Genomic DNA, 26,316 nt, shown 5'->3' with positions numbered 1-26,316 from the left:
ACAGTGGTGTTCCCCAAGGGTCAGTGCTGGGGCCACTGCTTTTTTTGATATATATAAATGACCTGGATATTGGAATACAGAGTAGAATTTCTAAATTTGCCGATGACAGCAAACTTGGGGGTGTGGCAAACAGTGATGATGATATCAATCGACTGCAACAGGACATAGAAAGGCTAGCAAAATGGGCAGACAAGTGGCAGATGGAATTTAATACAGAGAAGTGTGAGGTGATGCATTTTGGCAGAAGGAACAGGGAGAGGCAATATACACTTAATGGCACAGTTTTAAAGAGTGTGCAGGGACGGAGGGACCTGGGAGTTAATGTGCATAGGTTCCTGAAGGTGGCAGGACATATTGAGAGAGTGGTTAACAAAGCATATGGGATCTTGGGCTTCATAAATAGAGGTATTGAGTACAAAAGTAGAGAAGTTATGTTGAACCTTTATAAAGCGCTGTTTAGGCCACAACTGGAGTATTGCATCCAGTTCTGGTCACCACACTTTAGGAAGGATGTGAAGGCCCTTGAGAGGGTGCAAGAGGAGATTTACCAGAATGGTTCCGGGGATGGGGGATCTTAGCTACAAGGACCGGTTGGAGAAGCTGAATTTGTTTCCACTTGAGCAAAGGAGGTTGAGGGGTGATTTGATAGAGGTGTACAAGATTATGACGGGCTTGGATAGGCTAGACGGGGATAAGCTGTTCCCACTAGTTGATGGCACAAGGACTAGGCGACACAGATTTAAGGTTTTGGGCAAGAGATACAGGGAGGATATGAGGAAAAACTTTTTTACACAGCGAGTGGCGATGACCTGGAATTCGCTGCCGGTGGAAGTGGAGGCACTCAATGTTTTCAAGGGTAGACTGGATAGGTACTTGAGGGAAAAAAACTTGCAGGGCTACAGGGATAGAACGGAGGAATGGGACTAACTGGATTGCACTACAGAGAGCCGGCACGGACTCGATGGGCCAAATGGCCTCCATCTGTGCCATTATGACTCTATGATTATGACTAGTGCCTACATTATTGGTCATCATGCAAGATCGGATTTGGGTTCTTGGCCCACACATCTGTGAATTTACAAATACTGGAGGCTTTAACCATAAATTGAAGAGGCAATATCACCAGTTTGAAGCTCCTAAAGGTACTGCAATATGCCTCGATTGGGCCCATGATTCACTGTTGCCCATGTTAATCCATATGTGTCAGAGCTCACACAACGTGTTAAGATTTCCGATAATACTGTAGAAATATCTGTGAGGGTCAAGTTTGCTTTCCTCTACTAATTCATCGAATAAAAATTCTTCAACCAGGTAAGCTCCATCCATACTCATGAGACATTCATGAATTTAGTTTCCTTATTATTCAGTGATGTGGTCTTTTTTCTTGATTATTGTTCTGGATGGGTTAGGAGATAATTCACAGTTTTTGTTAGGAGCATTTCCAGATTAATAATGAGATGTGTGTGATGATCTTGTCTACTTTTCCATCTATGTCAGCAAATTATCCTTTTCCCCAGTTCTCTGTCCACGCTCTTGATTTGTTGGAAACCTATATATTTACAGATACACTTATACACTGACCAGTTACCTTGGTGCAATATTTCTATCTTATACTAAGCATATAAAAGTACAGACAAATCTGGACTACTGCTTTACAAAAATAATTTTTAAAATTACAAAATGGAAAAAATATTTTTTCTTACAGAGACTGCTGTAAATATTGGATATGCATGTAATATGCTGTACGATGATATGAGTAAAATATTCATCATTGAAGGCAACAATTCAGAAGATGTACGTGCAGAACTAAGGTAGAGAAACTAAATTTGACTATTTTTCAGACACAATAGAAGACAGAGTAATGGGCAGAAAATATTGAGAGCACTTGAGAAATTCCAGATATGTGCCCGGGCAAATGCCATGAACACAAACTTATAAATTGATCTAAATGTGTTAAAGGGAGTAAGTTCCTCTTTATAATTAAAGTGAAACTTTGCACACAAATTTTTAATTCAGAAGATATGGCAAGATAACATCTTAGAAGGAATACTCTACTAGAATAAACCCCAACAGTGGCTTTATACTCATACTAGCTGAAGTGCCCGGCGGTGCCGAGGCTTTTTCGAGGGCATGTTGTTGTTGGAAGAGAGAGAGAGAGAGCGGCGGGAGGGGAGGGGGGGAGGAGGGGGGAAGGGAGGGAGTGGGGAGGAGGGCGGGGGGGGAAGGGAGGGAGTGGGGGGGAGGGCGGGGGGGGGAAGGGAGGGCGGGGGGGAAGGGAGGGCTGGGGGGAAGGGAGGGGGAAGGGAGGGCGGGGGGGAAGGGAGGGGGGGAAGGGGAGGGGGAGGGCGGGGGGGAGGAAGGGGGGGAAGGGAAGGGGAGGGGGGCGGGTGGGGGGGAGGGAGGGGGGGGTGGCGGGGTGGGGGGGGAGGGAGGGAGGGGAGGGGGGCGCGGGGGGAAGGAGGGCGGGGGGCCCCCCCGAGGGTCACGGCCCCCCCGAGGGTCGCGGCCCCCCCCCGAGGGTCGCGGCCCCCCCGAGGGTCGCGGCCCCCGCAGAGGGTCGCGGCCCCCCCGAGGGTCGCGCCCCCCCCCGAGGGCTGCGCTCCCCCCCCCCCCGAGGTGAAGACCGCCGATTGCGGCTGTGCGAGACGGCCGGGGGGCCGGTTGCCAGGGTGACGCTTGGCGGCCCCCCCCCCGAGGGTCGCGGCCCCCCCCCCGAGGGTCGCGCCACCCCCCCCCCCGCCCGAGGTGAAGACCGCCGATTGCGGTTGTGCGAGACAGCCGGGTGGCCGGTTGCCAGGGTGACGCTTGACGCTCAGCAAGCCCCGCCCCCCGGCCGAGCCAGAGAGAGACGCTGCGTCTCAGCTCCTGCTGCGCGCGCACCCTAGCGGCGCTGGGCTGAGGCTCGGCCCTCCAACCTTCGAGTGGGGCCGGGAGGTGCCTAGCTCGGGCGTGGGTGCGAAGGAGAAGCCGAGGCTTCGAGGCCTACCTGGAAAAACGGGGAAAGGTAGGAAAATTAATGAGATTAGATAAGTTAATGCGTTTCTAAATCATTTTTTTAAAAAACATTTTGTGTTTTAAAAGCAACGTTTTTTTTAAAGACGCAGAAAGCGGGAAAAAGAAAGGAAAAGTTTGGAATCAAGATGGCGGCGACTCACCTCGGTTCAGAACGATAAGGCCCGGCCACACACGCACCGATTGGCCCGGCGGCACACGCCAGCAACCCGGCGTACGATTGGTCGAGCTCGAGGTCACTCTGTCGCTAATGAGCGGATAATGAGATGCTAATGAGCGGAACGCTGAAGGTTTTTGGGATACCGCGGGCGCGATTTTAGCCCGGCCGAAACGTAAATATGCTTAAAACCGTCTCGGAAGCGTAAGCTTTCTTTGGAGGTAACGCGCGCGTAGGTACGCCCTGTAACTTTCGAGCGCATAACCGACAGACGCACACGCGATGACAGACAGACAGAATGACAGACAGAAGTACCGATTTATATATATAGACTAGCTGAAGTGCCCGGCGGTGCCGAGGCTTTTTTGAGGGCATGTTGTTGTTGGAAGAGAGAGAGAGAGAGCGACTGGGGGGTGGGGGGGGAGAGGGTGGTGGGGGGAGATGGAGGGAGGGGGAGGAGGGAAGGGGGGGAGAGTGGGGGGAAGGGAAGGGGAGGGGGGAAGGGAAGGGGGGAAGGGAAGCGGGGGAGGGAGGGAAGGGAGGGAAGGGGGGGAAGGGGAGGGGAGGGGGGAAAGGGGGGGAGGGGGGGAGGGGAGGGGGAGGGGAGGAGGGAGGGGAGGGGGGGCGTGGGGGGGGGAAGGGAGGGGAGGGAGGGCGGGGGGCCTCCCCGAGGGTCGCGCCCCCCCGAGGGTCGCGCCCCGCCCCCGAGGGTCGCGGCCCCCCCGAAGTTCGCGCCCCCCCCCGTGGGTCGCGCCCCCCCCCGAGGGTCGCGGCCCCCGCAGAGGGTCACGGCCCCCCCCGAGAGTCGCGCCCCCCCCCCCCGAGGTGTAGACCGCCGATTGCGGCTGTGCGAGACGGCCGGGGGGCCGGTTGCCAGGGTGACGCTTGGCGGCCCCCCCCCCGTGGGTCGCGGCCCCCCCCCCCGAGGGTCGCGCCCCCCCCCCCGAGGTGAAGACCGCCGATTGTGGCTGTGCGAGACGGCCGGGGGGCCGGTTGCCAGGGTGACGCTTGGCGGCCCCCCCCCGAGGGTCGCGGCCCCCCCGAGGGTCGCGCCCCCCCCCCCCCCCCGAGGTGAAGACCGCCGATTGCGGCTGTGCGAGACGGCTGGGGGGCCGGTTGCCAGGGTGACGCTTGACGCTCAGCAAGCCCGCCCCCCCGGCCGAGCCAGAGAGAGATGCCGCGTCTCAGCTCCTGCTGCGCGTGCACCCTAGCGGCGCTGGGCTGAGGCTCGGCCCTCCAGCCTTCGAGTGGGGCCAGGAGGTGCCTAGCTCGGGCGTGGGTGCGAAGGAGAAGCCGAGGCTTCGAGGCCTACCTGGAAAAACGGGGAAAGGTAGGAAAATTAATGAGATTAGATAAGTTAATTCGTTTCTAAATCATTTTTTTTTAAAACAATATGTGTTTTAAAAGCAACGTTTTTTTTAAAGACGCAGAAAGCGGGAAAAAGAAAGGAAAAGTTTGGAATCAAGATGGCGGCGACTCACCTCGGTTCAGAACGATAAGGCCCGGCCACACACGCACCGATTGGCCCGGCGGCACACGCCAGCAACCCGGCGTACGATTGGTCGAGCTTGAGGTCACTCTGTCGCTAATGAGCGGATAATGAGATGCTAATGAGTGGAATGTTGAAGGTTTTTGGGATACCGCGGGCGCGATTTTAGCCCGGCCGAAATGTAAATACGCTTAAAACCGTCTCGGAAGCGTAAGCTTTCTTTGGAGGTAACGCGCGCGTAGGTACGCCCTGTAACATTCGAGCGCATAGCCCGACAGACGCACAGGCGATGACAGACAGAATGACAGACAGAATGACAGACAGACAGATGTACCGATTTATATATATAGATATTTGTTAGAAAAATATTCCCATTGCAGATGAAAAAAGCCATTTATGGAAGTCTCAATTCTTGGTTCCATGGAGTGATAGTACATGGGTGTTAAGTGTTTGGATCTTTTACTCAGGTACCTCTCTTGTTTACAACAACAATAATTGTATTTAACTGATTAAATGTCTCACAAACCCTCTCATAATCGCCTAGATTTATGAAAGTGGCAGAAAAAATACACTCTAAGATATCGGCCCAGAAATTCGGGTCGGGAGCTTCCCGCGGGTGTAAGCCCCCGACCTGCACTTACCTTGCGCGCCGGCCGTTGAGCTGTGGGCCCCCGTGGAATTCCGATCCTGGGCCTCCTCCAACTGCTGGCGCGCAGTGCTTGCGTATCCCAGGTGCGCAGTTAGTTCAATGCGTCCCCTGGGATCACATGAGCCATGGGGAGCCAATCGGAGCAGGGAATGCTTCATTCATAAGTTTGACAGGAAGGGCTGTCAAACTTATAAATACTATGAGCCCGAAAACATCACTAAATCTTCAAATAATTTTTTTTTAAATCACATTTTTAAAATAAACTATAAATTACATGAAATAACTATTTTAAACAATAATTTAAATTTTTGAAAAAAATAATTTTATTTTCTAACGGGGCTAAAAATAAACGTACCTTTCTTTAAAGTATTTAAAAATAATAAACCTGTGGAAAAAATGTTTTAATTTTAATTAATTCACCACTTACCTTGTTAAAAGCAGGCCTTGCGACTGCTTTTTATATGTCTAACTTCTGGAGACTTACCTTCCCGGGAAAAGCTGCAAAAAAAAGTAAGTTTGATGCGCACGCGCAGCCTCTCCTGCGCACGCATTCGACCTCTTAACCCCTCCTTTCAGGGGAACGGAGGTGCCGGTTTCCCACGCATGCGCAGTGCATGCAGGAAACCGGCACTTCCATTGGGCTTACGGGTGAGTACCCCGTGCGTACTCACCCGTGGGGACCCAAAGTTCTGGGCCACTGTGACTTATGCTTTAACCAGGTTTATTAAAAATGACAGATAAGCAATAGCAAAGGCAATACAGTAGATTATAATAGTTTATAGAATTTACCTATGCCTCCTTGAACCCAGAAAATTTTAATTGTAGCCACGGGCATTCTCTGTAATATTAGCCAGTCTGCAGTGTAGGCACGCATTTTTCAGGTTACTGACGCTCTTTACAGGAGAGCGGGCAAATTCACCACCTTTGGTATCACAGCAAAGCAACAGTGAGATAATCCAACTTTACGGCGTTGCTGGCTTCCCCAAGGTCCAGAGTGTAATCAATGACACCCACGTTGCTTTACGTGCTCCCACAGAAAACCCCCTCGACTAGGCTTTCACGCCTTCAATGTACAGATTGCATGTGGCAAAATGCAGAGGATCCAGCCCGATATGCTGGGAACTGCCTTCATTTTTCACATCAGCTCACCCCGACCTCTTCAGAGAAGATATTCACATCAACAGTTGGCTTCAGGGTGACAAAGCCTACCCCCTGCTCCCATGGATAATGACCCCAGTAAGAATGGCAAAGGAACACTAAAGACTAAGAATGGCAAAAAATTGGGTATCAAGAGGATTATCGGGGTCTTTTATTGTTTAGATACATCAGTTGGGGCTGTGCAGAATGCTCTAGATCATATGTCATGAATAGTAATAACCTGGGCCTCTGCAAAATGCTACAGATTGTGTGTCATGAACAGTAATAACCTGCTGTTCCTTTCATAACTTCACCATTCATGAAGGGCTGGACTTAGATTCTTCTGGAATAACAACAGAAAATGCTGGAAAAACTCAGCAGGTCAGGCAACATCCGTGGACAGAAATTTGAGTTGACGTTTCGGGTCGAACCCTTCTTCAAAACTGGAAAGAAAAGATGGATCGGAGGCAGGGCTGCGATCGGACAAAAGAATAAATGAAACAAAAGAAGTAAAAAAGAGACAATGAAAGGTGTTTGAAGCTAGACGAGATGGTAATAGGCTGAGATTGGGTGTAAAGTGTACTGGCAGGGCAAGGGATAGCTGCCAGGTGTGAGAGCGAAACAAAAGGAAAGGGGGGAGGGGGAAAGGAGTTTTGAAGAAGGGTTCGACCCGAAATGTCAACTCAAATTTCTGTCCACGGATATTGCCTGACCTGCTGAGTTTTTCCAGCATTTTCTGTTGTTATTTCGGATTTCCAACAACCGCAGTATTTTGCTATCGTATTAGATTCTTCTAGTGTTGGAGCCAGAACTACACGGAGTAGGGCATCGTGATGACCTTCACTCGCAGGAGTTCACAGTGACTGTTGTAAGAGGCATCAGATGCTGAGAGGTTGTTTCCCCTGGCTGGAGTGTCTACAACTAGGGGACATAGTCTCAGGATAAGGGGCCGGCCATTTAAGACTGAGATGAGGAGGAATTTCTTCACTCAGAGTGTTGTGAATCTTTGGAATTCTCTACCTGAAAGGGCTGTGGATGCTGAGTCATTGAGTATATTCAAGGCTGAGATAGATACATTTTTGGACTCTCGGAGAATCAAGGGATATGGGGATCGGGCGGGAAAGTGGAGTTGAGGTCGAAGATCAACCATGATCTTATTGAATGGTGGAGCAGGCTCGAAGGGCCGCATGGCCTACTCCTGCTCCTAATTCTTATGTTCTTATCAGAGCACATTCATTATTGAAGTCTTCTGTGTAACACAATCTACCTTTGACAATACTGCCTTACCTCCTTCTCCCCCACTTAACAATAAAGGGACATTCCCGCAATACACTTCCAATCCTACCACAGAACAACACATCAGCCCTCTTTGCCCTACTTGAGCGTGCCAATAATCATCACCTGAGCGAATAAGTTAGCACCAAATAGTGCATCCTATCCTGCATAACGAACTCCATGAATAGCAAAGCACATTCTGTTTTAATACAACAATTGCAAACTGTACACGGGCCAATCTACTCTCTTTTTAACACCGTGCTTCCATTGGATTCCTACACTGCCTTTATTTCATTTACTCTAGTTCAACGAGATGCAACTTGATACCCAGGATTGCAGGAGGTGGCTGGCTCCTCATTCTCCACAAAAGGGGCTTGGGACTGAGGTAGCTCTTGTTTCATAGCAGTAAAGAAAAGAGGGAATGTATCGAAGGTTGTGGGTCCACGGATGAATATGGAATTTGGATCAAATTTGAAAATAAAAAATAGAAGCACTTAGCACTTGCAGGTGGGATAATAATGAAAGCCACAACAAATATAAAGAATAGAGGAAAGTTCCGAAAAGGAAAGTTAGAAAGGCCAAGAGGGAGTATGAAAAAAAGGCTTTTTATAAAAGAAAGAGCCTGCATTTATATAGCACCGTTCACGACCTCAGGACATCTCAAAGTACATTTTATCAATTAAAAACTTTTGAAGTGTAGTCACTGTTGTAATTTGAAAAGCTGCAGGCAATTTGCGCGCAGCAACAATGAGATCATGACCAGATAATCTGTTTTAGTGATGTTGGTTGAGGGATAAATATTGGCCAGGACACCAGGAGAACATCCCTGCTCGTCTTTCAATAGTGCCATGGGATCTTTTATGTCCACCTGCAACCTAGCTTTAATGTTTAAACCAGAAGATGGCAACTCCGAGAGTGCAGCACCCCCTCAGTACAGCACTGAAGTGTCAGCCTGAATTATGTGCTCAAGTCTCTGGAGTGGGACTTGAATCTACGACCTTCTGACTTAGAAGTGAGTGTGCTACCACCTTATAGGCACATAAGTAGTGAAAGGTAAGGGAGCGTTGCTTAGAAATGAAGGGGACAAGCTTGTAGTGGACAGTGAGGGAAGGACAATGATACTTAATGAGTGCTTTGCCTCAGTTTTTACAGCGGAGGTGAACATTGGGATTGTTCAACCACCAGAGGTGGTTGTAAGACTGTTACTGGGGGTTATTATTGAAAGGGAAATCAGAATATCACAAGACAATTATGGATGAAAGAGGCAATTTAGCCCACCAGACAGGTCCTAAAGTCCCCCATTATAGCATCCAGTTGTTACTTAAATTACGTAAGTACATAAGAACATAAGACGTAGGAGCAGGAGAAGGTCATTTGGCCCCTCGAGCCTGCTCCGCCATTCAATAAGATCATGGCTGATCTGATCTTCGCCTCAACTCCACTTCCCTACCCGCTCCCCATAACCCTTGACTCCCGTACCTTTCAAAAATCTGTCTATCTCCACCTTAAATATATTCAATGACCCAACCTCCACAGCTCTCTGGGGAAGAGAATTGCAAAGATTCACGACCCTCTGAGAGAAGAAATTCCTCCTCATTTCCGATTTAAAAGGGTGTCCCCTTATTCTGAAATTAGGCCCCCTAGTTCTAGGTTCCCCCACGAGGGGAAACATCCTCTCTGCATCTACCCTGTCAAGCCCCTTCAGAATCTTATATGTTTCAATAAGATCCCCTCTCATTCTTCCAAACTCCAATGAGTATAGGCCCAACCTGCTCAACTTTTCTTCATATCACAACCCCTTCATCTCCGGAATCAACCTCGTGAACCTTCTCTGAACTGCCTCCAATGCAAGCATATCCTTCCTTAAATAAGGAAACCAAAAATGTATGCAGTACTCCAGGTGTGGTCTCACCAACGCCCTGTTGTAACAGGACTTCCCTACTTTTATACTCCATTCCCTTTGCAATAAAGGCTAACATTCCATTTGCCTTCCTAATTACTTGCTGTACCTGCATGCTAACATTTTGTGATTCATGTATAAGGACCCCCCGATCCCTCTGTACCTTAGCATTTTGTAATCTCTCCCCATTTAAATAATAAATTGCTTTTTTATTTTTCCTACCAAAGTGGATCACCTCACATTTTCCCACATTAAACTCCATCTGCCAGACTTTTGCCCATTCACTTAGCCTACCTATATCCCTTTGGAGAGTCTTTGCGTCCTCCACACAATTTGCTTTCCCACCTATCTCTGTATCATTAGCAAATTTGGCTACATTACACTCAGTCCCTTCATCCAAGTCATTAATATAGATTGTAAATAGTTGAAGCCCCAGCACTGATCCCTGCGGCACTCCACTAGTTACAGTTTGCCAACCTGAAAATGACCCATTTATCCCGACTCTCTGTTTTCTGTTAGCTAGCCAATCCTCTATCCATGCTAATATATTACCCCCAACCACGTGAGCTCTTATCTTGTGTAGTAACCTTTTATGTGGCACCTTATCAATGCCTTCTGGACATCCAAATACATGACATCTACTGGTTCCCTTATAGCCACCCTGCTCGTTACATCCTCAAAGAATTCCAGCAAATTTGTCAAACATGATTTCCCTTTCATAAAACCATGCTGACTCTGCTTGACTATATTATGATTTTCTAAATGTCCTTTTACCACTTCCTTAATGATGGACTCCAGCATTTTCCCAATGACAGATGTTAGGCTAACTGGCCGATAGTTGCTTGCTTTCTGTCTCCCTCCTTTCTTAAATAGGGGTGTGTAGGAGTCTACGTACTCCTAGCAAAAAATACTGAACTCGGAGAGGTTCAACAGAAAAGGTTTAATTGTTGAGACTGCATGCTGAACACAAAATGGCGTCAGAGCCTACACCAAGTCCGACTGCCTTTCATCAGTCCACAGCTTCGACTGCCCCTCCCCCACTCTGGGCTTAACTATGTTGCAGATCGAGTTTCTTAAAGGTGTGATCCTTCTTAAAGGCATGACGCCTGATTTATAGTCTACGGACCGAAAAGCGGATTGTGTCCTTTCTGTGATCGGTACGCCACAGGTGTTACATTTGTGTTTTTCCAGTCCGCTGGGACCTCTCCAGAATCCAGGGAATTTTGGTAGATTACAACCAATGCATCCACTATCTCTGCAGCCACCTCTTTTAAGACTCTAGGATGCAGGCCATCGGGTCCAGGGGACTTGTCCACCTATAGTCCCATTAGTTTGCCTAGTACTTTCTCTCTAGTGATAGTGATTGTTTTAAGTTTCCCCCCCTCCCACCCCAACAGCCTCTTGATTATCCATTATTGGGATGCTTTTAGTGTCTTCTACCGTGAAGACCGATACAAAATATTTGTTCAAAGTCTCCGCCATTTCCGTTTCCCATTATTAATTCCCCAAACTAATCCTCTAGGGGACCAACGTTTACTTTAGCTATTCTCTTCCTTTTTAATTACCTGTAGAAGCTTTTATTGTCTGTTTTTATATTTTTGGTAGCTTACTCTCATAAGCTATCTTCTCTCTCTTTATAATTTTTTTAGTCATCCTTTGCTGGTTTTTAAAAATTTCCCAATCCTTTGGCCTTTCACTATTCTTCGCAACATTGTATGCCTTTGTTTTCAATTTGATACCCTCCTTAACTTCCTTAGTAAGCCACGAATGGTTCATCCTTCTCGCAGTCTTTCTTTCTCACTGGAATATATCTTTGCTGAGAGTTATGAAATATCTCCTTAACTGTTTGCCACTGCTTTTCTACAGTCTTACCCAGTCCACTTTAACCAAGTCTACCTTCATACCTTTGTAATTACCCTTGTTTAAGTTCAGGACACTAGTTTGAGACGTAGCTTTCTCACCCTCGAGCTGAATTTGAAATTCTACCATGCAATGATCACTCTTCCCAAGAGGATCCTTCACTTCAAAATCATTAATTAATCCAGCCTCGTTACACATTACCAGATCTAAAATAGTCTTCTCCCTGGTTGGTTCCACAACATATTGTTTCAAGAAACCATCCCGTATGCACTCTAAGAACTCTTCCTCAAGTCTACCTTTGCCAATTTACTTTGTCCAATCAATATGAAGATTAAAATCTACCATGATTGTAGTCATACCTTTCTTACAAGCCCCTATTATTTCTTGATTGATACTATGTCCGACAGTGTGGCTACTGTTTGGGGGCCTGTAGACCACTTCCACCAGTGACTTCTTACCCTTATTATTTCTTACCACCACGCAAACTGATTCTACAATAGCAAAATACTGCGGATGCTGGAAATCCAAAATAACAACAGAAAACACTGGAAAAACTCAGCCGGCCAGGCAGCATCCGTGGAGAGAGAAACAGAGTTACCGTTTCAGGTCGAAGACCTTTCGTCAGAACTGGAAAAAAGCAGGAAATGGAAAGCAAGTTTAGGGGCTGGGAAAAGGGGGAGGGGATGAAAGAACAAAAGGGAAGGTCAGTGATAGGATAGAAAGTAGGACAGATTAAGAAACATTGGCCTAGAAATTCAGTTGTTTGCGCCAGCCGCTAGCGCCTTAGGAGGAGGAGATGTTGGGCGCTAGGCGGCTAGCGGCCGGGCGCAGCGCGATCTGCGCCTCTCCCCAACTTCAGTAAAGATTTAGCGGCGGCGCAAAGCCTTTGCGCGCGCTCAGCTACGCGCGCAGATCCTGACGTCATTTCATCGTGCAACGCCCTTTGTTCGCCCCAAACCGGAAATTCAGTGGCGCCGCCCTATTGTGCGCCTGGTGCCCCTAGCGACTGGTAGAGGGGAACGGTTCTCAGTCGATGTGGGGCGCGGGGGGGCGCAAATTAAAGGGCACTCCTCCTGCAGTAGAAAAGGCAGCCTTTTTGCAACACTCCTTCTTTGTGAGAGACGGATCTTTGCAGAGAGACAAAGGTAGAGAGCTTTCTGGTTTGGCTCAACACTCGCACAGGTACTTGTGGCTTCAGGCCACAGCTTTGCACTTGTCTTTAACTTCAGAGCCATAGCATTGATTGGAAACATATAATGGAGGCTGCAATGGGTGCAAACATTGGCCTTCTCCATAGTCCTGGGCGTTGTACAGATGAAGCAGCAGTGGTCAAGCCTTGCTTCAGGGCTGCAGTGTGCAGGGCGTGGCAGGCAAACAAATCCACCCTCCCCCTTTAAGAGCTGACCGGCGCCAGAGTGTCTGCCGTCAATCAGCAACTCGCCGCACCTGCGCCCGCCCTCGGGGGTATCGCCCCGGGCCGCCGGCTTAGCGCCTATTGATAGTCGTGCATTGCCTGTTTTAGCGCAGCAGCAACCTCTTGGGGCGATGCGACTGAATATCGGCGAAGGTGGCGCGAACTTGCGCCGGGCGCAAACTTTAGCGGCCGCCCAACTGTAGCGCCCCAAACGTGGCTATACTGAATTCCTAGGCCATTGAGAGACATTAAGAGATGCTCAAGGCAAGAGGAGGTGGTAATGGGACAGGTTAGGGAACAAAGGATGGCTCTAGATGAAGTGTGAATTGCACTGGCAGAATGAAGGACAGCTGCCATGTGGGAGGGAAGAAAAAAAGGGCCAAACAAAAAGTGTGGATAAAATAAAGAAAATATATATATGTGATAGGGGCCGAGATTATGATCTGAAATTGTTGAACTCTATGTTGAGTCCAGAGGGCTGTAGAGTGCCTGATTGAAAGATGAGGTGCTGTTCCTCGAGCTTACGCTGAGCTTCCGTTGAACAATGCAAGAGGCCGAGGACAGTGAGGTCTGAGTGGGAATGGAGCGGTGAATTAAAGTGACAGGCCACCGGGAGCTCGGGGTCCCCCTTACGGACTGAATGTAGGTGTTCCATAAAGCGGTCACCCAATCTGCGTTTAGCCTCCCCAATGTAGAGGAGACCACATCGTGAGCAGCAAATACAGTATACTAAATTGCAAGAAGTACAAGTAAATCGCTGTTTCACCTGGAAGGGGTGTTTGGGGCCCTGGACAGTGGGAAGGGGGGAGGTATAAGGGCATGTGTTGCATCTTCTGCGCTTGCACGGGAAGGTGCCGGGCGAAGGGGAAGGGGTGCTGGGGGTGGTAGAGCACTGGTATGGAAGGTGGCATCGTCGGAGCAGATGCGGCGGAGATGGAGAAACTGGGAGAATGGAATAGAGTCCTTACAGGAGGCGGGGTTGAGGAAACTGATTCTACGTCTTGATTTTCTAGGCCAATATCATTTCTCATTACTGCACTGATCTCATCCCTTATTAACAGAGCTATACCACCTCCTTTTCCTTTCTGCCTATCCTTACAAAATGGCAAATACCTCTGAATATTCAGTTCCCAACCTTGGTCACCTTGCAACCACGGCCCCGATTTTCCTGAAGGTGCGGGGAATTGTCGGGTTCCCCGAATGTCGGGTTCTGACCCGAATCTAAATGGGTCAGCCAGCTGCACGCAATTTTCCCTCAATTGGCCAATTAATTTCCAGCGTGTGGGCACCCTTGCTAAGTGTCCAATTCTAGTCAGAAAGCCCCACATTATGATGTCATCATTTGTGGTGCTTTTAAAGTGTCCAGCAAGCTTCTCAACCTCTGCAGGCTTCCCAACCAGTCGGACAGAATGGCACAGGAGCCTGCACCAGCTGCTGGCAGTGGCAGAGGCCGAGCTGCCGCCAAATTTGACGAGACCTCATTGCAGATATTGGTGGATGGGGTTAGGGCCCACAGGGAGGTCCTCTTCCCTAGCTCAGGGAGGAAGAGGCCTCCCAAAGAGACCAGGGCTGCCTGGATGGAGGTGGCTGCAGAGGTCAACTCTCTGGGAGTCACCTGTCGGACCTGGATGCAGTGCAGGAAGCGTTTCCATGACCTTCACCACACAGGAAAAGTAAGTACGAAATTTCCATCACTCTCAACCTGATCCCCATTGCCTTTCCCCAACAGCACTCAGCTTCAGCAATCTCTTCCTCCACATCCCACTTCACAGTCACATCCATGCACCCTTACCCATTCCCTATCTCTCTATGCTCACATTCACATAACTATTCCACCATGCAGCCCTCACACTGCCTCTCACTCTGATGCTTGGAACACAACTGACAACACACAGGGAGGGCCCTTGGTCTTGCAGCCTCACACCATCTTTGTCTCCCTCTAAGTATCTATGCTATGCAATCTCTAAACTCACTCCTGCACTCTCATTCAAACTCCACTTGTCTCCCTCATTGCAGGAAAAGAGAGCTCACAATAGACGAGAGCGTGCGAGGACTAAAGGAGGACCACCCTCAATCACCCACCTGAGCCCCTGGGAGGAAGCTGTGATGGAGATTGCTGGGGCTGACGTGCCTTTGGATGCTGGGGCAGGAGAGACAGGAGCAAGCCCGCAAGCTGGTGACAGAATAGTTCCTCATCTCTCTCATTGACAGCATGAGTTGCTGATATGATTCTGAAGCCACATCATTTGGATTTATGAGCATCTGCCAAATCCAATGTGCAAGTAGCCTTGGCATCACATCTCTAACTCTTTCCTTTACTCCCCCACAGGACCATCCGGAGCCCCCGTCGCCACTGCCGAGGAGTAAGAGGCTTTGCAGCCAGACTCCTCAGAGGAAGCTCCAGCCTCTGAGGGCGCAGCGTCAGCAGAAGTAAGCGCACTCAGCACCAGCGCAGACACTCACACCTCGGTGGGACCTTCGGGACATAGAGTAGTGTTGTCACCTGGTGTATCACAGCTCACAAGTGAGCATCAGCAGAGTGTGGAGACAGGGACAGCAGTGGAGAGTCCTCGTCAGAGGGCGCAGGCCTCTGCCAGCTCAGCTCAGCTGCATGTCCACCCTATGCCTCTGGGTCCATCCGCAAGAGAGGAGGTGATGGATCTCCATGCACAGGTGCAGGAGTCTCTGGCAGGTTTTGTCTCCAGGGTCGCTGCGAGTGTGGAGCAAATGGAGGAGTCCATGGCGAGCATGAGCAGAGCCTTATTGGAGTCATTGGCGCATGAAAGCATCACCACGGAAAGGTTGGCTACCTCCGTGGTAAGGTTGGCTACTGCCGAGGAGAGGAGGGCTGTGGCCGAGGAGAGGAGGGCTGCAGCCAAGGAGAGGAGGGCTGCGGCCATGGAGGAGCTTAGTCGCCAGGGTATCGAAAACATGGTGAGTGCTCTGAATAGAATGGCATCTCTTGAGGAGCGATGGGCATCTATTGAGCACCGAAACCAGACCTTCATGGAAGTCCCTCTGAGCAGGATTTCCAGTGCTGAGACGGGTCCCCATGGCCCCCCTGATGTGCAGCAAGGTGCTCTCCAGCCACTTGCAGGCACTGAGGGGGAGCTGACCCATGAGAGGGAGGTTGTTGGCACACCTCAAGGAAGTGGGGGCTCCTCTCCACGCGCTCACACTTCCATGCCATTTCAGAGCCCTCGGTCAGAGCCCCGCCGGAGTCCACACCCCAGTGAGATAGGAGTCTCAAGCCCTGCACAGCCGCAGGAGCAGCAGACTGCTGGCGAGCCCTCACAGGCTCGCCACCCCAGAGGACGCCCGCCAAAGGTGTCGAGACAGGTGCAGCAGGAAAGTGAGCAAGGGGCCTCCACATCTGCTGAAGCCACAGGGGTACCACTACGTAGGAGCACGCGTAAGAGAAAAATAAAGCACCACTAATCACAAGGGTAGTCACTTGGGTGAAAAGTCTTGTAAATAGTTTTAATGCCATCAGTTTCCTGTACATAAAAAATCTGGTGGCAACTGCTGCAGTTATGGCGTCTGTCATTTGGCGAATGGGGATATCACATAGAGGCCTTAGGATAACTTGCAGATGTCAGCAAGCTGGTCAAATAGGTTGGAATGTGCAGGCATGGGCCACTGTCCATGGTCAGTTAAGAAGCAGTGAGGCTGCAGTGTTTGATGTACCAGGCTACGCAAATCTGCCCAGGATGAGTGCGTTCCTTGCATTCTGGCCAGCAATGTTCTCACGCACTGGTGCCGCTGGTTGGCGGGCTTCTGCAGGATGCTCGTTTCTGTCCTCCTCCTCCTCCTCCTCCTCCTCAGCATCATCCTCATCCGAGGCGGCTCTGTGAGGAGCCTCTTGGTCCTGCGGAATCGGCAAGCCACGACGCTGTGCCATGTTGTGAAGCACACAGCATACCACGACGATATTGGAGACCCTGGCTGATGAGTACTGTAGGGCTCCACCTGATCTATCGAGGCATCTGAAGCGCATCTTCAGCAATCCGATGGTTTGCTCGATAATGCATCTGGTGGTAATGTGGCTGGAGTTGTAGCTCTCCTCAGCTTCGCTGGCTGGTCTCCTCAACGGCGTCATTAGCCAAGATCGCAGGGGATATCCCTTGTCTCCAAGTAGCCATCCTTGAAGTTCGTTTGGCGGACTGAATAGCGGAGGCACAGTAGACTGGCGCAGTATGAAGGAGTCATGGCAGCAGCCAGGGTACTTGGCACAAACATGCAAAATCACCTCCTTGTGGTCACACACCAGCTGAACGTTAAGGGAGTGGAAACCCTTGCGGTTGACAGAAACTCCTGGATTGCGGTGGGGTGCCCTAAGGGCCACATGTGTGCAGTCAATGATGCCCTGCACCCTTGGAAAGTCTGCCAGCTGAGCTAATACAAGCGCCTGCGCCCTCACACTTGCGCGATCCCTGGTGAAATGGATCTGATTGCGCGCGAGGGCAAAGAGGGCATCGGTGACCTGTTTGATGCAAGTGTGTGCAGCCGCCTGGGAGATGCCGCTGATGTCTGCTGCTGATCCCTGGAAAGAGCCTGAGGCATAAAAGTTGAATGCGGTGGTGACTTTGATGGCCACTGGTAAGGAGTGTGGACCTGGTGCTCTGGGCTCCAGGTCTTGCTGCAGCATTGCGCAGATGTCAGTCACAACCTCTCGCGAAAGTCGGAGCCGCCTCTGGCACTGCTGCTCAGTCATGTTGAGGTAGCTCACCCTGTGTCTGTAGACCCTGTTTGGGGGGTGTGGTGATTATTCTTTATGTTTAGTAAGAAGTATTGTGATTGGTTGTTTGTTTCCTGCCTTGGGATATATGCTGTAATCTCATTGGTAGTTGATGTCATGTGATTTGTGGTGGCCATCTTAAATTCAGTTCTTTCCAGCCTTTAGTTGGGACTGGGTGTTGAAAGATGTGCTACAGGATTTTTAAGTTAATAAAGCCTAGATTAGAAAGGCAAATCTATTCTTTATTTCAGGGGGTTTCTCCTGCGCCGACAGCCTTCCATGCACTGGCCCTTCTGGCCTGTGCTGCCTCAGGTGGGTGAGCCGCAGCCTGTCGCTCCTGCTGCTGCTGTTGTTGCTGCTGCTGTTGTTGCTGGTGCTGCTGTTGTTGCTGGTGCTGCTGCTGTTGCTGGAGCTGCTGTTGCTGCAGTTGCTCCAGCCTCCTCTGCTGTTGGAGATCCTCTAATGCCAGGAAGGGAAGGAACAAAAGGCCTCCCATGCTTCTGGCAGATGCCTCCGTTGAGGAGGCGCTGAGTTAGGGTGGTGAGAGGGGCTTCCCAGGAGCCCACACTGGAGAAGTGTGTGAGGCTCCAACCTTCCACAGCTGTGCCTAAGCCTTCAACAAGTTGCCCCAAGCCTTCAGCAACAAGGTCCTGCAGCCTACAAATGCTGTCTGATTAAATCTCTTCAGTCCTGATTGACCTGTAGCTGAAAGCAAGCAAGTCAACTTTGTTCATGCCAGGTTTCATCAGTAGTGTTCCCACCAGGCGTGTTTTACGCGGGGCAAGGCTGAAAATTGCAAGGGACCCTGAAAATAGGATTAAACATGCCAATTATTGATCATTAGGCTCCCGCCGACCATTCCCGCCTGCTGCGGGCGGGACTGATTCGGGTCGCGTTGAAACACGGGGGCGAAAGTCGGGCGGGGCGGGTCGCGACCCCATATTTCTGCGATTTTCAGCGCCCGCCCGAAAACCCGCCCGACGGCTGGGGGAAAATCGGGGCCCACGTCTCTGTAATTATTCCAGGGTTTTGCCTCCACTACTCTATCTGAAACTCCATTCCATGTATTGATCACACTTTGTGTGAAGAAAAAGTTCCTGATAACTCTCCCCCATGGCCCTCTGATTCTACCAAACAATCTCCACCAGTGCCCCCACGTACTCTACTCCTCGAATGGCTCCTGGATTCACTTTCACTGACTCCAAATATGGATATTGGTGCATGGATATTCCAAGGTGACTGCATGCTGTCTCCAGGATGACTTCATCTCACCACAGGGCCTCAGACTTCAACTTTGGACTCTCTCATTTGTCTCCTCCCATAGTCTGTTTACTACAAAGACATGTATCTCCTAATCTCTACCATGCCTGTGTACCGCGAATTACCTGTGTCCATTCACATACACATTGTGGTTGCCGCACCATACCAGACCTCATTATTTATGTCTCTTTATTTTTTTTCTCTTGGCCCTTCTCTCCACAGTCATCTCCATCTTGTCATACAGCCAAGCCACTTTCCATTTTTCCTCTCTCAGCTACTTCCCTCTCTGCAATCCCTACCTTAGCCAATTCTTCTTCTTCTGTTTTCTTACACCCCTGCTGCCATCCCAATAACAACAAATTGCATTTATATAGCATCTTTAACACAGAGAAACAACCTATGGCGCGTCACAGAGGTGCAAAGAAAAATGAATGCCAAGCAAAAGGAGATTTTATTTTATTCATTCATGGGATGTGGGCGTCGCTGGCAAGGCCAGCATTTATTGCCCATCCCTAATTGTACACTACACAGCATGTGGTGAAGCTACTCCCACAGTGCTGTTCCAGGATTTTGAACCAGCAACAATGAAGGAACGGCGATATATTTCCAAATCAGGATGGTCTGTGACTTGGGGGGATCTTGGAGGTGATGGTGTTCCCACGCGCCTGCTGCCCTTGTCCTTCTAGCCGGTAGAGGCCGCAGGTTTGGGAGCTGCTGTCGAAAAAGCCTTGGTGAGTTGCTGCAGTGCATCTTGTCGATGGTACACATTGCAGCCACCGTGCGCTGGTGGTGGAGCGAGTGAATGTTTAAGGTGGTGGATGGGGTGCCAATCAAGCTGGCTGCTTTGTCCTGGGTGGTGTTAAGCTTCTTGAGTGTTGTTGGAGCTGCATTCATCCAGGCAAGTGGAGTGTATTCCATCACACTCCTGACTTGTGCCTTGTAGATGGTGGAAAGGCTTTGGGGAGTCATGAGGTGAGTCACTCACTGCAGAATACCTAGCCTCTGTCCTGCTCTTGTAGCCACAATATTTAAGTGGCTTGTCCAGTTAAGTTTCTGATCAATGCTGACCCAGGATGTTAATAGTGGGGGATCTAGCGATGGTAATGTCGTTGAATGTCAAGGGACGGTGGTTAGACTCTCCTGTTTTGAAGATGGTCATTGCCTGGCACTTGTAAGAACATAAGAAATAGGAGCAGGAGTAGGCCATTTGGCCCTTCGAGCCTGCTCCGCCATTCAATAATATCATGGCTGATCTTCTACCTCATTTCCTGCACTATCCCCATTGTAGTGTATGTATCTTTAAGGGGAGAACTACTTTTTACAGCTCCTGTATACTGTAGTACCGGCAGTGACCACACCTGTATATAAACCCTGAGTAGGGATCTGTACTGTTAGTTTTAGAGTAACCCTCATTCAGTAAACACCTGTTGATTGTTCCCCTGCAGTCTCTGTCTAGTTATTGAAGGACACACAACATCAAGATACACGGATTTAATATTGGCGACGAGCAGATTCGAACCTACCTGCAACTCTGCAGAAGAAGGCCGATTCCAGAAGCACGGGCATCGACCATCCAACGGAGACTCCAGCGAAACGGGCTGGCAACAGGTACGGCGCAGACCCTTCCCGCACAGCGGCGGCTAGAGCTGACCGACGGCACAGGAAAAGGCCGACCAGCGTCGACGGGAGCAGAGAGAGGGTAGAGCGCACAGGGCGCAGCCGGTGTTCAGGACCGAGCGGCGTCGATGGGAAAAGAGAGAGGGTAGAGCGCACAGGGCGCAGCCGCTGTTCAGGACCGAGCGGCGTCGACGCGAGAAGAGAGAGAGGGTAAAGCGCACAGGGCGCAGCCAGTGTTCAGGACCGAGCGGCATCAACGAGAGAAGCACGCAGGAAAACGTGCAGAGCGCAGCCGGTGTTCAAGGGCTGAGCAGCGTCCGCGGGAAAGAAAGGAAGTGCGGGAGATGCCATTTGAGCCGCAGCGGAGAAGAAGGGAGAGCGCGGGAAGAAAGGAAAGCGCGGGAGACGCCATTTTGAGCCACAGCGGAAAAGAAGGGAGAGCGCGGGAGACGCCATTTTTAGCCAGTCTAACCACACCCAGGGATGCCGAAGAGTGGCAGTGTCACAGCGTTCGACAATGAAGTCGAAGTTTGGGCGACATATGTCGAACGCATAGAAGTGTACTACAAGGCGAATTAAGTGCCAGATGACAGGAAAGCACTGGTATTGTTGAATTCCATGGGTGCAAAAAGGTATGGCTTACTGCGAGACCTAGTAACCCCAGAGAAGCCAGTGGAAAAGGATTTTGAAAGCGTAGTGTCAATCCTACAGGACCACTTAAACCCCACACCGCTGCTGATAGCAGAAAGATTTAAGTTTCACAAAAGGAACCAGCATAAAGATGAAAGTAATGCTGAGTATTTAACGGAACTGCGCAAGCTATCAAAACACTGCCAGTTTGGAACAGGGCTAGCAGATACTTTAAGGGACAAGTTTGTGTGTGGGCTTCAAAGTGAAGGAACCCAGAAACGGCTTCTATCAGAAAAGGATCTTACGCTGGACAAGGCTTTCAGCATGGCAGTATCACACGAAGCAGCCGCACGGGGCGCTGCAGAGATACAACGGAGACCGCAAGAATATGGCACAAATGAAATGTCATACGGAGCAGTGAAGTGCTATCGCTGCGGCAGAACAACACACGACCATAAGGATTGTTGGTTCAAGGACCAAGTGTGCAGACAGTGTGGAAAAGTAGGACACATAGCAAGAGTCTGCAGGTCGGGAAAGAAAACCAGCAGCAAGAAATCTCCACAGGAGAAGTACAAGAAGGTACATAAGGTGACGGAGAGTAGTTCAGACGAACAGAAAAGTGATACAGACTCCGGAAGCAAGGAGCTGGATTGTCTGAAACTACATAATGTAATCAAAATGGAGGATCACCAAACTATCTGGGTCACGTTCAAGATAGACGGAGTCCAAGTGAAAATGGAATTGGACACAGGATCAGCCCTAACAGTCATAAACCGAAGGGACTACAAGCGGCTATTCTCACATATACCCTTGAGAGATACAGAGATTGTCTTGAAGACGTACACAGGGCAAAAAGTCTACCCCAAAGGAAAAATAAGGGTGAACGTTATATATAACGGCAAGGAAACACCAAAAATGGACCTATATGTATTGCCAGATGGCGGACCACCACTACTAGGACGTGAATGGATCCGGAAGATACAGTTAGATTGGCATTCCATACAAGCACTGACGGTAGATGCCAAAAAGGATGACGACGTCACACCTGGACGACTGTCAAAAATGCTAACTGATGCACAAGAAGTGTTCCAGGAGGGACTTGGAACACTAAAAGGCATAACAGCGATGATCAAAATAGAGGAAAATGCAAGCCCAAAGTTTTTTAAGGCCAGACCGGTGCCTTATGCGATCCGCCCAGCCGTCGAAGCAGAGCTGGAAGGTTTGGAACGTTCTGGAGTACTGTCCAAAGTGGACTGGAGCGAGTGGGCTACACCCATCGTTCCTGTAATGAAGAGGTCGTTGAGTAATACGCCTGGGGAACCAAAGAAGGTTCGCATCTGTGGGGACTTTAAGCTGACAGTGAATCCAGTCCTTCACACGGTACAATATCCGCTTCCGCGGATTGAAGATATTTTCGCCTCGCTATCTGGAGGAAAACGCTTCACTAAGATTGATCTGGCCCAGGCGTACCTGCAAATGGAGGTAGAAGAAGCCTCGAAACAGTACCTCACGATCAACACTCAAAGGTCTCTACCAATACAACCGGCTGGTGTTCGGGGTAGCATCAGCTCCGGCTATTTGGCAAAGGGCAATGGATCAAGTCCTGCAAGGGATTCCAGGGACCCAGTGTTATTTGGACGACATCCTGGTCACGGGCGAAAATGACAGTGATCACCTCGCCAACCTGGAGCAGGTGCTCACTAGATTGAAGGAATATGGGCTCCGAGCTAATCGCCACAAATGCGAGTTTTTCCAGAAGCAGATCTCGTATTGTGGCCACGTGATTGATGAAGAGGGGTTACATAAGTCCCCTGAAAAGATTGAGGCAGTAGTCAAGGCTCCAGCGCCGGAAAATGTGTCACAACTGAGGTCGTTCCTCGGGCTGGTGAACTACTACCATAAGTTCTTGCCGAATTTGTCTACCGTACTACACCCACTGAACACCCTACTGCAAACGGGGGTACCATGGAAGTGGAATGACGAATGTAAACGAGCTTTCCAGAAGTGCAAAGAATTGATCACATCAAAAGAGGTGTTGGCTCATTTCAACCCAGCACTACCAATTCGGTTGGCGTATGATGCGTCACCCTATGGTATTGGAGCGGTGCTGTCGCACAAATTACCGGACGGCTCGGAGAGGCCAGTAGCCTTTGCGTCTCGGTCACTAACCTCAGCCGAGCGTAACTACGCCCAGATTGACAGGGAGGCCCTCAGCCTAGTGTGGGGAGTGAAAAAGTTCAACCACTATCTGCACGAGCAGAAGTTCACCTTGCTGACTGACCACCAACCACTTGTCTCCATCTTTAATCCAAAGAAGGGCGTTCCGGTGATGACTGCGCAACGGCTACAAAGATGGTCCCTTTTTCTAGGGGGCGAACCAATATGAAATAGAGTATAAGGGCACGAAACAGCATGGAAATGCTGATGGGCTATCACGCCTGCCACTGCCTACTGTGGAGGAAGCACCAGCAGTGGACCCTGTCGAAATATTTTATTCGACTATAATTGAACGCTTGCCAGTAACTAACGCGGATATAGAGAAGGAGACCCGAAATGACCCGACACTGTCTCGGGTATATGACTTGACGGTGAAGGGATGGCCAACACATGGCGACTCACTGTTGCCAGCATTCTCATCCAGAAGAGAACAGCTGTTAGTATGCCAGGGGACCTTGATGTGTGGATCCCGAGTGGTAATTCCACCCAAGTTAAGGGAGAGAGTGCTCAATGAGCTTCACGAAGGTCATTTGGGAGGGGTGAAAATGAAAAGCCTTGCTAGGGCTTATGTGTGGTGGCCGGGGATCGATCAGCAAATCGAGGACCTGACATAGAGCTGCTCAGGATGCCAGAAGGTCCAAAATGCACCACCACATGCCCCTCTACACCCATGGGAGTGGCCCTCCTCTCCATGGCAACAGGTGCATATTGATTTTGCTGGTCCATTCATGGACTCAATGTTTTTAATAGCCGTGGATGCGCACTCGAAATGGCCTGAGGTGATCAAAATGTCCTCCACCACCACGGAGAAAACGATTGCAGTCCTACGGACCATATTTGCCAGGAACGGCTTGCCAGAGCAGATTTGCTCTGATAACGGACCACAGTTTGTGTCCGAAGAGTTTCGGAAATTTATGAAAAGGAATGGGGTAAGGCAGTACACATCCGCCCCATATCATCCAGCCACAAATGGATTGGCTGAGAGGTTCGTACAAACCTTTAAAAAGGCAGTAAGGGCCATGTGCGATGACGACATTCCACTGCAGCATAAGGTGGACAATTTCCTGTTAGCCTACAGAAATGCGACACATGCAGTCACCAACCAGACCCCGGCCATGATGTTCTTTAACTGAAGGTTGAGATCTTGTCTGGATTTGCTCAGACCAAATGTACGAAGAGATGTTGAGAATAAGCAATTCCAGCACATCAATGAGAAGCCGACAAGGAGCTTCAATGTAGGGCAACCAGTTTTGGCTCGCGACTACCGAACAGAGAAATGGCAACCAGGAACGATATGCACACGGCAGGGGCCACTAATGTACACAGTGGATGTTGGGGAGAACATTGTGAGACGCCATGTCGACCAGATCCTAGAGTCACAGGAACGAGTCAACCCCATGTCTTGCGTACCTGGTAATGAACCCGACATACAGGTAGCATCTACCCCAGAAACAGTAGCATCGGAAGCTGATGAACCAACCGACGACAGGGGGCCAGAATTGCGTCCGCACCAAGAGCAAGACACTCAGGAAAGGCGCTATCCAGAAAGGATCAGGAAGCCGCCCCAAAGACTGAATTTATAAATGGACTATTTTCAGTTAATGTTGCATGTTAAAAGTGTTAATTGTTAAATGAATGTTATGGTACTGTTAATCTAAAAGGGGAGGAATTGTAGTGTATGTACCTTTAAGGGGAGAACTACTTTTTACAGCTCCTGTATACTGTAGTACTGGCAGTGACCACACCTGTATATAAACCCTGAGTAGGGATCTGTACTGTTAGTTTTAGAGTAACCCTCATTCAGTAAACACCTGTTGATTGTTCCCCTGCAGTCTCTGTCTAGTTATTGAAGGACACACAACATCAGGATACACGGATTTAGCACCCATATCCCTTGATTCCCTTAATATTCAAAAATGCATCAATCTCTGTCTTGAATATACTCAACGACTGAGCCTCCACAGCCCTCTGAGGTAGAGAATTCCAAAGAGTCACCACCCTCTGAGTGAAGAAATTTCTCCTCATCTCAGTCCTAAATGGCCGACCCCTTATTCTGAGACTGTGATCCCTGGTTCTAGACTCCCCAGCCAGGGGAAACATCCTCCTTGTACCTACCCTGTCAAGCCCTGTAAGAATTTTGTATGTTTCAATGAGATCACCTCTCTTCTAAACTCTAGAGAATATAGGCCTAGTCTACTCAATTTCTCCTCATAGACAATCCTCCCATCCCAGGAACCAGTCTGGTGAACCTTCGTTGCACTCCCTCTATGGCAAATATATTCTTCCTTAGGTAAGGAGATGAAAACTGTACACAATACACCAGGTGTGGTCTCACCAGGGCCCCATATAAAATTGCAGTAAGACGTCTTTACTCTTATATTCAAATCCTCTTGTAATAAAGGCCAACATACCATTTGCTTTCCTAATTGCTTGCTGTACAAATGTTACTTGCCACTTATCAGCCCAAGCCTGAATGTTGTCCAGGTCTTGCTGCATGCAGGCACGGACTGCTTTATTATCTGAGGAGTTGCGATTGGAATTGAACACTGTGCAATTATCAGCGAACATCCCCACTTCTTACCTTATGATGGAGGGAAGGCCATTGATGAACCAACTGAAGATGGTTGGGCCTAGGGCACTGCCCTCAATTTCCCTGTGGAAATCTGGGAGCTGTAAGATTTGCACGATTTGCAGGATTCCGCCAAGTCTTGGGTGTCGTTGACTGCAGCCATGTCATCCTGTGGGATCCCTCAGACAATGTGAATCACATGAACTTCCAATGTATTAATGTGCAGCTGGTGTGTGATCTTCAGCAGTGCATCAGGGAGTTTTATGCTGTCTTTGCTGGTAGCTGTCATGATGCTTTTATTTTGGGTCTGATAATAACCCAGAGTCGAGCGGGGTGGGAGGGGTGCAAAGCAGGCGCACAACCTGGAAGAAGTTTTGGCTCGTCAGAATGTC

At 49.6% G+C, this 26,316-nt stretch overlaps 1 protein-coding gene across 1 annotated transcript in view; it reads left to right on the top strand.

Moving 5' to 3' along the window:
- The window catches only part of LOC147123429 (phospholipid-transporting ATPase ID-like), a 342,460-nt gene that overhangs the window by 240,824 nt on the left and 75,320 nt on the right, over nt 1-26,316 (top strand). Inside the window, exon 19 of the mRNA XM_085966014.1 lies at nt 1,706-1,811. Within this exon, the coding sequence (XP_085822140.1) occupies nt 1,706-1,811 (106 nt within the window). The remainder of the gene's footprint in view (nt 1-1,705; nt 1,812-26,316) is intronic.

This window comes from Somniosus microcephalus, chromosome 2 (genome assembly GCF_052327205.1).
Source record: "Somniosus microcephalus isolate GS21.2 chromosome 2, FLI_Smic_1.0, whole genome shotgun sequence".
Taxonomy (NCBI): Eukaryota; Metazoa; Chordata; class Chondrichthyes; order Squaliformes; family Somniosidae; genus Somniosus; species Somniosus microcephalus.
Note: the sequence above shows the minus strand (reverse complement) of the source record. Positions and strands in the feature narration are given on the sequence as shown.